This window comes from Caloenas nicobarica, chromosome 4 (genome assembly GCF_036013445.1).
Source record: "Caloenas nicobarica isolate bCalNic1 chromosome 4, bCalNic1.hap1, whole genome shotgun sequence".
NCBI lineage: Eukaryota > Metazoa > Chordata > Aves > Columbiformes > Columbidae > Caloenas > Caloenas nicobarica.
Window position 1 is genome coordinate 70,563,069 of NC_088248.1, and position 14,759 is coordinate 70,577,827.

Sequence of the window (14,759 nt, forward strand, 5' to 3'; positions counted from 1 at the left end):
GCAGGCTCGTTCCAACAAGGTTTACCAACGTGTACTGAACTGAGCTTATGAGCAAGAACGCAAATCTTTTTACATAAAGTTTTGAGATTAAGAACTTCCAAGCAGTTATTATAAGATTAAAAGCAAATGAAATTAATAGCAATAAGGTAGTCTTTTAATAGGAAAAGCAAAAGATTGATATAGACACACAAAGGACTGAAAAAAGGACTTAAAACGTTTCACTTGCTGCTTTTTTTCCCTAGGATTTCTTAAGTCTTTGTGACAGACTTTAAATCTAATTTGTAATTGTACTCAGAGAGCAAATATTCTGTAATTATTAAGGCAATGGCATTCAGACTAAATCAGCCAAATTGCAAGACAGTTCTCACTGAAAACAGAGTGAGCTTTCTAAAACGTGGCACACTTAATGGTACTATATGAACTCCCACCCTGTGAGGCACCAAAGGATAAATATGGTTTCTCCAGAGATACATACTCTGTCCAGGAGGATTTCCTAGAACAACGTATGGGAAAACTACAACTATTTTTTTTTTTTTTAATTAACAGAAAGGGACAAACTTGCCTGATGTACATTCACTACAAATGAATTTTCCTCCTGGTCTTCCCGAGAGCCCAAGGCAGCTTACATGAAAAGCTCGATAGCAAAGTCCTTCACACAGTAGGAGATCACCTGTTTTTTCACACAGCTTTTACAACACAAAGGCATTGAATGTTAAAGAAAAGTTCATATGTGGAAAAAAACTGTTTTCTTTATTCCTTTTCATTTATTGCTCCTCAGAATCTCTTTTCCTGTTGTTGAAATCAGATTTAACAAGTGAAAGATAATTTTACAAGTATCATCACACACCCTGGCTTCCAGTCAAAACGGGTAATAGTCATTAAACCGCTAGAAATATCTCTCATAGAACCATGGTTCATGAGTAAATACAATCTGACAGAAAAAAGGAAAAGAAAAAAAGCTTTAAGAAATTTTCCTCGAGCACACTGATGCATCTGAGTAGGGTTAAAAAGCATCCTTATTTTCCTTTTCCTTGGCAAAAGGAAATTAATCTAGGTGGCATAATGATACTTCTATGTCCGAGTGGTTAGCAATGACACACGCATAACTAAAAATGAACCGAACAATAATGCTGGCATAATTTAAGGGATTAGCCAACACTTAGAGATAGATACAACCTCATCACCACTACATACAAGAAATATAACTGCTTGCCCAGTCTCGTGCAAACAAATCGGATCTGTCCATTTGTATTGAGGTATCATTTAATAATCTAAGAACTCTTCTAGAATAGTTTGAGGAAGCTTTTTGCTTCCAATTAGCATGCCACACGCACGCTGCTATCAACGCACCGTCATGATCCCTGCTGCACGCAGACGCACAAAACCCACGGGGTTTTACTTGCTCCTCTTCATTAACAGGTGAGCGAGCAGCTCTCCTCCCTCATTTAGTTAGTTACCTGGCAACACTCATGCATTTATTATTCTGAGGTGCAAATTGTGCTTATCTTACAGATCTGGAAACGCAAGCAGAAAGCCTAAGTCACTTATTGGAGGTCAAGAAAAAAAAAAATTAGGAATAAAGAATTACATTTACTGGCACAGCGCCCTCATCACTAACAGACATCTCAGACACACACAATAAACCTGTTTCTGGCTTAACATTGTCATTTTCTTATTTAAAAAGACCTTTTCTAGGAACGCCCCGAAAACATGGCTTGCTGCCCCAGCTGCCATCTCTCACCTGACACACATATTCTTTTTTTGTTCCTGCTCCTCGCTCAGATTTTTTGGATGATATAGACACTTCGGTCTGAGTTTCATCAGCACTTTCATAGGGAGACTCTGACCGCTCATCTCCTTGGCCATCAGAGATCTGAAGATTAAACAGACATGTTAGAGAAATCGCAAACAGGCTGCAATTCAGATTACCAGATTTAGGCACACTTTCAGTTTTGTTTCCCCCACCTTTACACGAAGCTTGATTAAACCCAGAATATGCATTTGTGGAAGTCTCATGAACAGGACTATATAACAATCACCTTCACCAAACCAACAGCAGCCAGAACAAAACACCAAAACTTCGTAATACGACATTTTATTTATACTCAGTTCTTGAATACAGTTAGCCAGTAACACAGGGATATCTTCAAATGCCTCGATTAAAGTTTGATTACGTGTTTTATGAGAGGGTAACAGGTAATTTTAGAAAGAAACTCTGTAAACTTCAAGCTGCATGTGACACATATACCAATGCATGTGCATTTACTCTGACACAAGTATTCTCCAAGGAAGTGGGAACAGTATGTAGAAGAGAGGAAAAAAGAAAGAAGTGACTCTGAATATGTTTAAGGAACGTTACAGCTAACAATGAATTTGAAATACTACAAAAGGTAATCTTGTTATGGGTAAATCTTATATAGCAGATCTAGATGTATTTAAGATGGAGAATTTTTTAAAAATATTCATCATTTGGAGAACAAAAATAAAAAAAACCCAACCAAACAAAAAGACAAAAAACCCCACCAAAACCAAAACCAAAACCCAAACCCAAACAAAAAACCCCAAACAAACAAACAAAACCCAACAAAACCAACCAAACAAACCAACCAAACAAAAACAAAACCCCAATAACCGAAGTAACATATTTAAAAGAAAACACAGGGCCAATTTCAGTTCAATAGAATTTAGGCAGGGAATGGACGACAGAGTCAATTGTCTTATCTCATGTTACACCAGAAGATGCAGAATTTCATCTTCTTGCCCCAGTTGGTACGCAGTGAGTTGCATTTAACTAAGTACATTCTCCAGAAGAGCATCACAATTTGGAATTGCCTAAGAAACCTGCCACTTCTCTTCCAGCTTGTTCTAATGCTTATTCACACATAAAACCAAAAATAATGCCTCGTGTCCCTTCTAAGTTGTCTAACTGCAGCTCACACTTGATGTTGCTTTCTCCAGGTATTTTAGCTCTATTAAAAGTCCTTTGGAACCAGATATTTTCCTCCTGTGGAAGTGTGCTTCAATTAGACCCATTTCAATCCTTTCTGGTATGCCAGAACGCCCTCTCATTTTCTCCCTAAGGAATTTTTTTCCAGCCTCAAGACAATTTTGGTGGGTTTTCTCTAAACCTTATCTGTACTTTAAAAAGGTTGTTAAAAAAACAGGCTAGAGAACGGGAAGCAACAGCCCATTACAAGTCTAGGAACAATATCCAAAGCAAAACAACGTGCTGCTCTTCTTCACCGCCTGTTCTGCTGGGTAAGGATCTCCCAAAGTCTTTTCAATAAAGCTCTGAAGCTCACTGCAAATCACTGCCGTGCTCAAGAGATCATTTTGCCAAGAGCCGTTTGTCAGGATACACACACTCTTTCTGTGAAGAACTTGCTTTGTTTTCAGACATATGATCTCATATTTATCTACAGTAAACCACATTTTATTAGAAATGGCCCAGCTTACTTAGTAATGGACACAGCTATGTGCAACCACCCTACCAGCCAGCCTCCATGTAATGTGCAAATTTATTAGAAGTGATTTATTTTGAAATCAGAGAGAAAAATCTATAGCCAAATCAGGCCCAGCATTAGTCTTTATAAAATCCCTTTAGGAACACTGGGTTTGAGCAATTACTTCTCCCCATTGCTGCCAGCTAACTTGCATTCCTCCCTTTAACATTGGCTGTCCTTGACCATATTTAAAAATATTTTGTAAATTGGATCAGATTGATGGCTGTTGGTTGGCTGGTTTTTTTTCTTCTCTCTTTTTTTTTTTTTTTTCCCCAAGGGTTTAGATACATTTCCTCTGTGCAAATGCATACCACGAAAGCCATTTGGACCTACATTTCGCCTATGAATATTTCTACATTTGAACTGATTTGGAGATTCTGCCCGACCCTTTTAGAAGCGGCTAAAAGAAACTGCATGTAAAATCATTGCTTCGGTCAGGCACCAGGAAATCTTTGTGCCCTGGAAGGAGCTGTGAAACAGTAAACTGCAAATACAACCTGAGCACATGACCAGGAGCAGCCAGTTCTGGCTGGAAGGGGCAGATAAATAAAGGTAGCATGGGAGTTTGGCAAAAAAAACAAACACATTTTCTCTTGCAGTTTAAGTAAACTCAGACACGCTTATTGCCGTTTAAGCTATTTCCACAGAAACATTAATTAGTACAAGCAGTGCACTGCTCTGACATTTGTAGTACCTCATTATGTTCCTGTTTCGACTAGCCAAAATTAGTCATGTTTAGAAAAGAAAAAAAAAAAAGAAAAAAATAAGCTGGAAGGTCTTAGATATGTATTGCTTTTCTACTAAAAAGTATGCTTTATGTTCTAAACAAAACAAGCAGTCTTATATTAACCTGACACTACAGTTGTCCCCCATCTTTTCCCCACACCACAAAATACACCTAAAACCCCGAGGAAAACCATTTGTGCAGCACACCTTGAGAGTTAAAGTCTTCTTTCCAGCAGCAAAAGCTACACGGTCTTGCCCCTGAGGAAAGCGCTCCTCTTCCCCCACCTCACTGCTATTGGAGGCAGAGAAACAAATGGCATCCAGTGACAAATATGTTCAATCACGAGAGAATAAGGTTTGTTTCAAAGCAATGGTTTCCTAGCTTTTCTTTGGTTTATATACTTGTAAAATGTTCAAATGCAGGATGCAGAAAGGCATCCCTATTGGGAGATGACAGCTTTTCAGAAACCCCTAGATATAGGTCACAAAATCCCAGCCTGTTGTGAACCATAGGTTGACAGCCGTTTTCCTACAGAATCGCGATTTTACCGCCTCAGAATTACTGCACCAGCCTTTCATTTAAATTAAACAGTTACTGAGCCAAAAAGGAGCAGCGCCGGCCACAATCTAACTCTATATTACAAATCCAACCACAAACCCCAAATTCTATCAGCCCATTCAAGGTAAAACTTGCCAATTTACACCTGCTTATAGAGTAATGCCGGCTTTCAAGCATGAATCCAACACACATAGCATAAAATACCTTTAGTTCATCAACCGTATGGCTACCAGACGGTGAGTATCTTTCTGGATCTCTCCTTTACGGCTGCCAGGAGCCTCACGCACCTCACAAATCAAATGCTCTATTAACCACCAGTTTTGCGCTACGCAGACAAGCCTGGACACCTGCTCGCTGCTGCGACTCCGAAGAATCAATGCATTTCTCAGCAGCTCAGTGATACGTTTCCAGCGCCTGATGCAGAACGCGGCTCTCGGTCCCTGCGACCACGACCAAAGCTTCAGCCAGCACATCCAACAGCTACGCTACGTGTAACTCACGCACAGCATCATTGGAGAGTTTTAATATTGGCTAATTTTCACGGGCTAATAAAGGGGGAGGCTAGCGGATTCCCTGTTATAAGATAGAATAGCATTTCTTGAGGATAATTCAGAGTTTGACCCTAATCTCATCTTATATCTTGCAGAAGGTGAATCACTACCAGCCATCTCCCTTTGCAAATAACCCCTGTTCCATATAGCCATCTTTTGGGAAAGCTGCGTCTGTGTAGAGAGCCAGAATTCAACAACTCAGCTCCCAAAGTTATCCCTAAAAATCGAATGGAAATAGGGAGGTAAAACCAGCGTCTGCCCCTTCAGGCCTGTGCAGAAGAGGCTGAGACAACCTGCATCTAACGTTTTTCAGAGAGGACTCAAAACCTAGTGCCAGGTGGAGCACAAGACGGTTGGGAAAACTATATTTGTACCCCAGGCAAGCTGCAGCGGCACTAACAGGTTCTGATTCACCAAGGGGAGAGTTGAGTTTTCGCAATAAAAATACCTTGACATGGAAGCAGTCACTAACTAAGGATGATTTATAAGACGATTGCTGGAAATCAGTTCATGCTGACGTGAAGCACAGCCACCTCTAAAATTAAACCTAACGCTTTTGGGGTTTGTTAACACAACTTTCCATAATGGAAAGTCTAATAGTTTACATGCAAGTGCCCAAATCACAGCATTCAGTAAAAATCACCACAGGTTTCTGGGAGCTTTTTTCTTTAATTGTTGAGTTACAAACTTAAATCTTTCCCTTGTGATCATGCCAGAACTTGTCTTGTCCTAACTTTTGTAATATAATCTCCTTAGCAAAGTAAATTCAATGTAATTAAGTCTTTGGATATTCAGGCCAAGGTTCAAAGTAATAAACATTTAGATTAGTGGCAAAACCTGTTAATTTGCAATTTGTAGTGATTGCCATTTTGCTATTTGATGCCATTTTACATTTTGAGTAATTTCTTATTTCTCAGAAAGGCAGAGTACTATTTTTAAGAATGCAAATTTAGGGGAAAAAAGGCAAGGCTGTTCACTTCAGATTTATAGCAAGTGACAAGTTTCTGCAATGAAATCATACCCTAACTGTATAATCATCTCCACTCTTCATTAGCAATTAACGATGCTGTTACACCAAAGATAACCTTCTTCTGCTGAAGTTAGTATAATCGCAAGCACCATCAAGCTTTACATTTTGCACAAAGGCCAGGCTTTCCTTCCCATTTCCTTCAATTATTGAATGTCAACATTATTTTGGGAGGATTTGCCTGTAGATGCTTTCACACCGCGCTGCCCGAACTCAGAGCAATCGGGTGGTCTTTCAGGAATCAAACGCAGCTCTTTCTACTAGAAACTGCGTGTCTCCTACACAAGCGAGAGAAAGGGGAAAAAAAAAAAAACAACTGGCCTAAAAACCAAACCATGAGCTTTGCTCTCCATTTGGGCTGGGCCAGAACTTACTTCAGGGATTAACGAGGTTCAGAATACAGTTGCTGGCAGAAGCGACAGATTTACGGTCAGATTCTCAAGGCAATCTCTCCTTTCCTGTGTGTATCACTTATTATTCACTGCTCAGGCACGTAAGACTTGAAGGGAACACGTGAGGACACGTGGCTGCATTTTTCCAAGTTCTCTATAGCTTTGTTATTAGAAAAATACTTTCTACTGACTTAAACTGGGGCAAAATCTTGGCATCTCTGTAAATTCTTTGGGTTTAGTGTCATGTTTTTACCTGTGAAAAGATACAAATTGTGGCAACATGCCACTTGTTTAAGAATTGGGTCTACTCATCTCAAGGTATCATGTATCTCACACTACTTCAGCTTTTTTTTTGGCAATAGTTACTCAGACCCACAACAGTACAGGCCTATCAGCCTATCAAGACCTCGTATTCTGAAAGTATTTTTAAATTTTCTTTTGAACTACATGCTAAAATTCCCCGTTTACAATAACCAAAATAAGTGTTTAACATATTCTTTCAGACAAACGTCAACCTATTTTTAGAAAGCCTATTCAAGAATGCTTATACAAGCAATCTTCAGCATTAATTCTTAACTGAATGAAAAGGCTTTGCATACTGCAATATTTGATATATAAAGCCAGCTTACACCAGCAACTGCCACTGAATATAGAATTGTTTAATTGCCAATATAAGGATGAGATTTACTTTTTGTTTTACTGCTTCCTGAACTACTACTCTTGGTTTTGTGCAACAGGGAAACACGATGTACATACAGATGCAAGGACTGCTTGTGGAATAACGGAGTTTCCTTTTCATGATTACATTGAATAAGACTTTGTTTTTGATGGAGGCTGCTGGGCAGGCTAAGAGGAGGAAATGTGTGTGACTCTGTGCATTTAAAATAAGAGTTAAGACTCTAGAGTATTAAAAGGAATTAAATTGAGTCAGCTATGTGCATTTTGTGAGTTTATATGTTTATATTCTTAATTTTGTCTTTTGGTTCAAGCTCTCTAAAAAGATGGGGGGGCAGGAAGATGATTTGACAGAAGAATTTTGTACAAAATCACTTCTCAAATGTTTTTCCTACGGCAAGACTTTCTTCAGCTGCAACACTGAGTTTCAGTTCACTGCACCATCAATTAAAGCGTTCAAAGTTGAAAGGATAAGCACTAATATAGGGAAATGTTTCTCACACCAGCTAAATGGTGAGTTCAATTCTACAACAACTTCTTAAGCATATTTTGCAACCAGGTACCTGATTCCAGTCTCAGCCACACACCTCAGCAGAAATGTGAGCCAATTCTTCATTCCCTCTGGCTTTAAAAAAAAAAAAAAAATACAAAAGAAGTTGGATGCAAGCTGGTATATACACTCAGCCTGCATATTTCTAGAATCACGTGGGTGAGCTCTGCAAATGGGATCATTAGTTCCACATCTGGATGGTTGAAATTTCACTTATTAAAAAAAAAAAAAAAAGGTACTGACACATTGTCAGCTGGCATCCAATCATACTGATAGACAACTCAAGAAAGGATAGCCTGGAATTTAAAAATTCAAATGAACCTGTGTTTCAAAGAAGCAGGTGGGGATGAAATCAAATACTTATGTGGACATTTGCTCCATCCACTCACCCACTTGAGGAAAAATTTGTTTTTCCATTTAAATTTTTCTACTTCCTTTCAGACAGCTCCAAAATCAAATAGTAAACACCAGGGCCAGCAAAACCATTACACTGTAATTCCAAGGAAAAGGAGGTTCAGAAATTCTAGGTCTGGAAATAAATGGATGTACTCATCTAATCTGCAGCCCAAGATTTTGAAAAGATACCCTCGTAAGAACATAAAATGCAACTTTTCTGCTTGTCAAGACTGGCACTCAATCAGCTGTTGAGCTATTAAATGCACTTTTTGTTTTAGGCTTAGGATAAAGTCTTCATTTTTATAAGGTGATCTATAAAAACATCTTTGCTGGCTCAATGTCACCCTGGGGGCAGAGAGAGGGTGGTGGTGTCTTTTTTTTTTTCTCCCCCGTAAGCACCTCCTGGCTAAAGGGTGGCCTAAAGGACAATATTTGTTGAGGCAAAACCTCACGCCTCACGGAGCAGAAGTTTCAAATACCATTTGCTGTGTGTTAGCAACTGCAAAGTGAACTACATTCACACTTCTGTGCTTATCAGCTTTGCTAGGACTTCTCCTCCCCGAGATCCAGGTCAGACAAGCTCTCCCTGCCCAGCGTTTGAAGGTTCAAAATGAATTTGGAAATTTGGACTGAAAAAGTTGCTAATATTTATGCACCTATGGTGCCTACATGAGAATGGGCTCCAACGGTTACTACTCCACCAGTCACACACCTTTTCAGGTTTTTCTAGCTGCCAAAGTGCAATTTTCATAAAAAAAATTCTTCCTCAGAAAACTCACTTTATTAACTCATTCAGTCTTATAAGAACACTTCTTATATTACTCATATATGCTTGCTTAACAGCACTTTGTAAGCATTAAGCACACAGGCTTTGGTGTTGGTCAAAGACCACTGTGCTTCTGTCACATTGGGCTAAATCAGTTATAAAAGCAACTGAAGGGCAAATTTTTCCAGAGCCAAAAAAGTTAACCCTCCCGCTTCCCCTTGTTTTACTTGAGCATCTCACATTTTACAGTCCCAGCTGTAGAACACCAAACGGAAACAATACCCACTACGTATATTTCTTTTAAAGCTCGGGGTATATAAAATGAAAACAAAGGTTGTTTTCTTCGGTAGGCAAGTCACCTCCACAGCAGGACCCAGAAAAGGGCCCAGCAAGAGTGACCGACTGCTCTTTCCGAGTTGTCTTAAGACACCCATCCATCCCCTCTCTCGGGTCACCTGCTGTCTTTAACAGACACGTTGCATCTTTCCATAAGGATTTCAGAAGCATGTTTCCACGACTTCTGAATGCTGTTGGTTATTAAGCTCCAGTTTGCTTAAAACTAAGGGCACTGCTACAAGCTCAGGCTTCCTGACAGGACTTTAAAGTCCATGAGTGCTAAACCAGTCACCCAGGAGGAGGAACGGGTCTGGTTCGACTCAGAGCTTTCTCTAAAAAGCCTGGATTATTCATGTTCTGATAAGCAAACCCTTTAGACTTTCCACAGAGAAACACCAACTGCATTTTTTTTTCTTATTTACAAAATCTCAATGGTTAGAGGATTGATTTTTTTTTGCTACTTTTTAAAAATCTAAGCACAACTTAATATAAGTCAATAAGTAACATACAAACAACAGATCAGACTGTATTCAAAAGACAATCTATTGTGCACCCACACGGAGACAGAAAAACTGACAGAGCCAATTGAGTTACAGTTAACATTTCCTTTATTTCAGTATAAGAATTCCTGAACTGAATGAAGAATGATATTTTGGCCCATACTGCTAGACTAGATAAATTCTTTAAGTATGCGGTGCCACAAGTGTACACAGTACTATAATAGCAAAAAAAGACGGCCTGGGACAAGGTTCATTTTTATTATTAGCAGGAGTTAGACGTTTCAGATAAGGATATTATGCATTTCTGAATTTGCCTGGAAAGTTAATTAAAACTCTGAGAACATTTTAAAACATTATAAAATTGCCTACAGATACTCATGATGCTTTGGTAGGGGGGGTGGAATAAAAACCTACATTAGGTAAACATTCAGTAAACAGAATCTCTGCACTCTGAAGCCTAAGTAATACACATGATGAGAATAATTACATAAGAAAATTTTCTACACAGAACGTGCTGCCAAAGAACAAAAGTCAAGCCTAGAACTTTTTTCCATGTGAAAGTGGAAGCATCGTAACAAAACTGTATGATCTGGTGGGCGATGCAGGTCATTTCAATTATTAGAGGCTTTAAAAGAGGTTTAGCAAGAAACAAGTCCAATTATTGCAGTGTTTCACAAAAACGTACCCCTGGCTACTTACTGGTGCTTTGAAACAGGAAAAAAATTAAATCTATAGGCATACAGAAACAAACACAGGAAACAAGTGGCTGCTAAGTCACAGGATTTAAAGTGACACTATATATATTAAATAATCCTTAAGTATTTTTTTGAAGAGAAAATTATCCTTGAAGGCAGCTAAAAGGAAAGGCTAAGCACACTGATTTTGCTTAATGATCTGCAAGGTTTGCTTTGATTACTTTTTCTTTAGGGCAGTAGTTTAAAATAATGTTAATTCCTCTCTTCCTTCCTGTTCTTAGGTTCTCAAAGACAGTTATTTTTACCTTCAGCAAGCCTGCCTAGAATATTTTAGTTGTATACTGTAGGACAACCAGACTCCAGGGTCAATAAATGGAACTGACGTACTCTTTTAGTCACAAGTTGTAGATGTCTCAAGACTCCCTTCTCAAATACCTTACCTTTTAAGAATTGTACATGTTTTCTCCATTGTGTACACATGCTAATACCCATTAAAAATGCAGATAAACCAAATCTGCCTGAAATTGGTAATGAGAAAAAAAAATACTGTTTAATATGCAGAAAAAAGAGCAAAACTTCAGGCTTGCATTATTAGGCCTTGAAAACATAAGAAGTTGTAGCTATAACCAGCAACAGAGCTTGTTTTGACACTGGATGTTACAGAAAGAAGAAAGAATTCCCTCTTGGGAAAACATAAGGAACTTACAATAAAAGCAACATCTTCAAAATCTTTCACGGGCTTCTTTAAAGTGCCATCTGCTGGTCAGCTCATACTTCATGAGGATATGATGAACGACAGACTAGCTAAGAATTTAGACTATTACATGTTATTTCAGAAGTATTATCTAGACCCTGCAGGATACTATGACACTGTCAACAAGTCATACAATTTAATGAAGCAAGCCAGGAACCACAAAAATTGATTGAAAAGCTAAAGCAGATATATGTTTCACGCAAACACACCAAGTGTGTCAATAATCCAACAGTAATGGTAAAGTCTTTTTTATTTATTAAAAAAAATACTGCTTACACTCTACTGGCACCTACTACATTACTGGGGGGCGGAGGGCCAAGGTAAAAAACAAAGAAACAAGAATACACCACCTGTATCTCTTCTCACAAATACCATGAGCTTTTGGATGGTTACACCAAGTCTTACATAGGCAGTAAAAAACTGCTCCAAGCTTTTGCAGACTCTGAAGTGTTGAGTATCTTTCTCACATGTGGCCCTACCAGTTGCTTATTAAGAATTAGATTTTAAACTAAATCATGCTTCACATGGAGCACTGGAAGAAATGACTGCTGATGTCAAGTGCCTAGAAGTAAATTTAAGTATTTTGTTCCAAGATTAAATGCAGATATGAAATTTAGTCATTCATGTATAAACACCTGACTGCTTTGTCCATCTATCTTAAAACAACTTCAAAGTCCCCCTTTTTTCTTTTGAGAGGAGTGAAAGCCTACCTTTAATCTCTGATATGTCAGGTCTAAAAATGTTTGTTTGTTTTTAAGGCAGAAATGTCCACACCCCCGCCCCTGTCTCTCTCCCCTGTAAATTAGATACCCAAAGTAACTTATCAATTGAAAATTTGGCCTAGACTGATTGTATAAAATTTCAAGTAAATCCGAGTAAAAAAACCTGCCAAATAACAACAAAAATAACCTAAAAATCTTTAAAAAATGTCAAATAAGATGCAGCTTTCAAACAAGAAAAAACTGAGTGCACCCTTCCTATTGAATACACCTTTCCTAGAACTCCTTTGCAATGGACCGGCATTTCAGAGGTGTGCAGTTAGCAACACTGCTTGACAAATAACAGTCACGTCCAGGTTCCATTCTGGAACCAGCTGTCCACGAATAGTGTGGGGGGGAAATGAAGGAGAAAAGGAGGCCAGAATCCACTCAGCATTGGTTGTGGAGGTGTATGTACTTGTGGAATACGCAGAATTTTTGTTAAGAGAGCATCTAAGCCAATATTTAGAAGCATTATAGTGAACACAGAAATATAAAAGTTAAATCAGTAAGTGTATTTAATGTTGAGAAGAATTACAGCCTATTTGATTCGCTGAGCAAGACTCTCATCATTGTGTTTGTTTTTTTAAACTCTTTTCCTTAACATTCTGGAGGTTTCTCTCTGAATGAACGCTCTTGGGGTACACACATATTTAGCCATTTAGACAAGTGCTAAATAACAATACAAAAGGGAAAAAAGTTTTTAAAGCCACCCACACAATCCAAAATTTGTATCATTCCTTGTTTTGTAGAATAGATCAATAGTAAGCTCAGAAACACATGCCTGACATTTTTGCTTTATTTAAAGGCAAATATATCTAAAGTCCTAGGAAACAAACTGGGCCCAATCCTTAGTTGGTACAAGTTCAGGTCAGTGTAGCTTTAAACCACCTAAGGATCCAGCCCACTAATCTACTCCCCCCTGCACCCAGTTCTGCACAGGGTGGATTTTCTGTTATGTTGGTAGCGACAGTTTTGATATTTTAAAACCTTTTAAACCCTTGAAAACAATTCACTCTCTAGTTTGTGTATTGATGTTTTGTGAGCAGTGCATGAGGTTAATTTTTCTCACATCTTCTGCTGTTTAGCAGTAGCTGAGCAGATTAAGAGCTAAGTTTTAAAATTTCCACCTCAGCCTGTATAATCATATGCTTTTTTACACGTGAACAGTTAAGTTACAACCCAAAATCCTACAAAAGTGAACCTTTTGTCAAGAAAGATTCCTGGAAATTTCATTTTATAAACACAATATCTAGAAAGAGAAGAAATCTTTCTCCTGAGATTACAATATTTGCAGATGCATATTTAGAGTTAAAAAGACAGTATCTTCCTTAAACTGGTCTGGCTGAATAGATGGTCCCACACTCAAACAGCCATTATGCAGCAAGTCCCAGCAGCAAAGCCAAACCAGCAGAAGCTGGTGAGCCAAGAGATGGGAGTCTCTCAACTGAGAGAACAAAATGCAAACAAGGATTACTGCACTTGACTGCTGACATGGTCATTACCTCCCGTGGGACCTCCTCTGCTTGTTTTATAGGGGTACAGGAAGGAGAATTTGTTGGTTTTTGTTAAAATATTTTTCCACTTTCAGTAAGATATACAGCCATTACATGCAAGCTTTTTTCCCCACCCAGAGGTCAAGCATTTACTGAATGTTGTCTAGATATTTTAATCGCATTCGTTATCGTGTCTAAGCACCTCATGCGTTTGTTAGGGGAGATGAAATAGTCTCTGTGAGAACTGGAAGTCCTACTCCCATGTTAGTAGGCGAGTGTTTTCTCTACAGCTTCTGTAATACAAACTGCTTGAAGCTGTTTGTCCATGGATATTTTACTAAATCCTACCAACTACATTTCCGAATCCACCTGCAAAACAGCATGCACACTTCACCCTCATGCTGCCACTCTTTGGCTGGTTGGTTTTAATCGTGTAGATGACTTGGGGAGTGGTTTAATGGATTGTATTAATACATTTCTGGTACATACATTTCATTTATTGTATGTCAATTGAGAAGAATTACAGTTCCAAATACGCAGAGCTAAGACTAAGATTAGTAAGTATCAAAAAGATACATCCTGCACTGTCTGTTGAACTCTACTGGGGACGAAGCTATTTGCATCACAGAGAAATAGCACTTAAAACAGCCTGAAAACTAATTTGAGCTTAAAGGGGCTCTGCTCAGAAAACTGTCCAGTTCTAGATCAAACAGAGGGTTAGGAAACTTGCTTTGATTTAAAAGCTATGGCAACATAACAATATTGAGTTACAGAATGTAACTAATGTAGTACACTTACATAAAGTCTGTAGAAGAAAATACAGAACACACTGGCATTTTACTTTGCCTCTAATAGAAGGTTACAATTCTAAAACTTTGTTGGTAAATACATTAAAAACCACAATATGTCAATGTCCCCAAATCAGACGTTTGTATTACAATAAATGAATTTGCAATGCACACATTAACAGGTTTCACAGAGGCCAGAACTGTAACTTGTCTAGAGCACCAATGTTAGAAAATTCGCCTTTGATTGTTGTTTTTTAAACAAGATTCACACCTGAAAATTTCTGTAA

At 38.4% G+C, this 14,759-nt stretch overlaps 1 protein-coding gene across 9 annotated transcripts in view; it reads right to left on the minus strand.

Annotated features, from left to right (window-relative positions):
* The window catches only part of NSD2 (nuclear receptor binding SET domain protein 2), a 102,490-nt gene that overhangs the window by 13,498 nt on the left and 74,233 nt on the right, over nucleotides 1–14,759 (minus strand). For 6 of the 9 annotated variants that reach the window (XM_065634925.1, XM_065634926.1, XM_065634923.1 and 3 more), the window contains 2 exons: nucleotides 1,742–1,873; nucleotides 563–686 (listed from right to left, as the gene is read on the minus strand). In XM_065634925.1, coding sequence (XP_065490997.1) covers nucleotides 563–686; nucleotides 1,742–1,873 — 256 coding nt within the window. The other 3 variants (XR_010606183.1, XM_065634930.1, XM_065634929.1) reach the window with 3 other exon arrangements.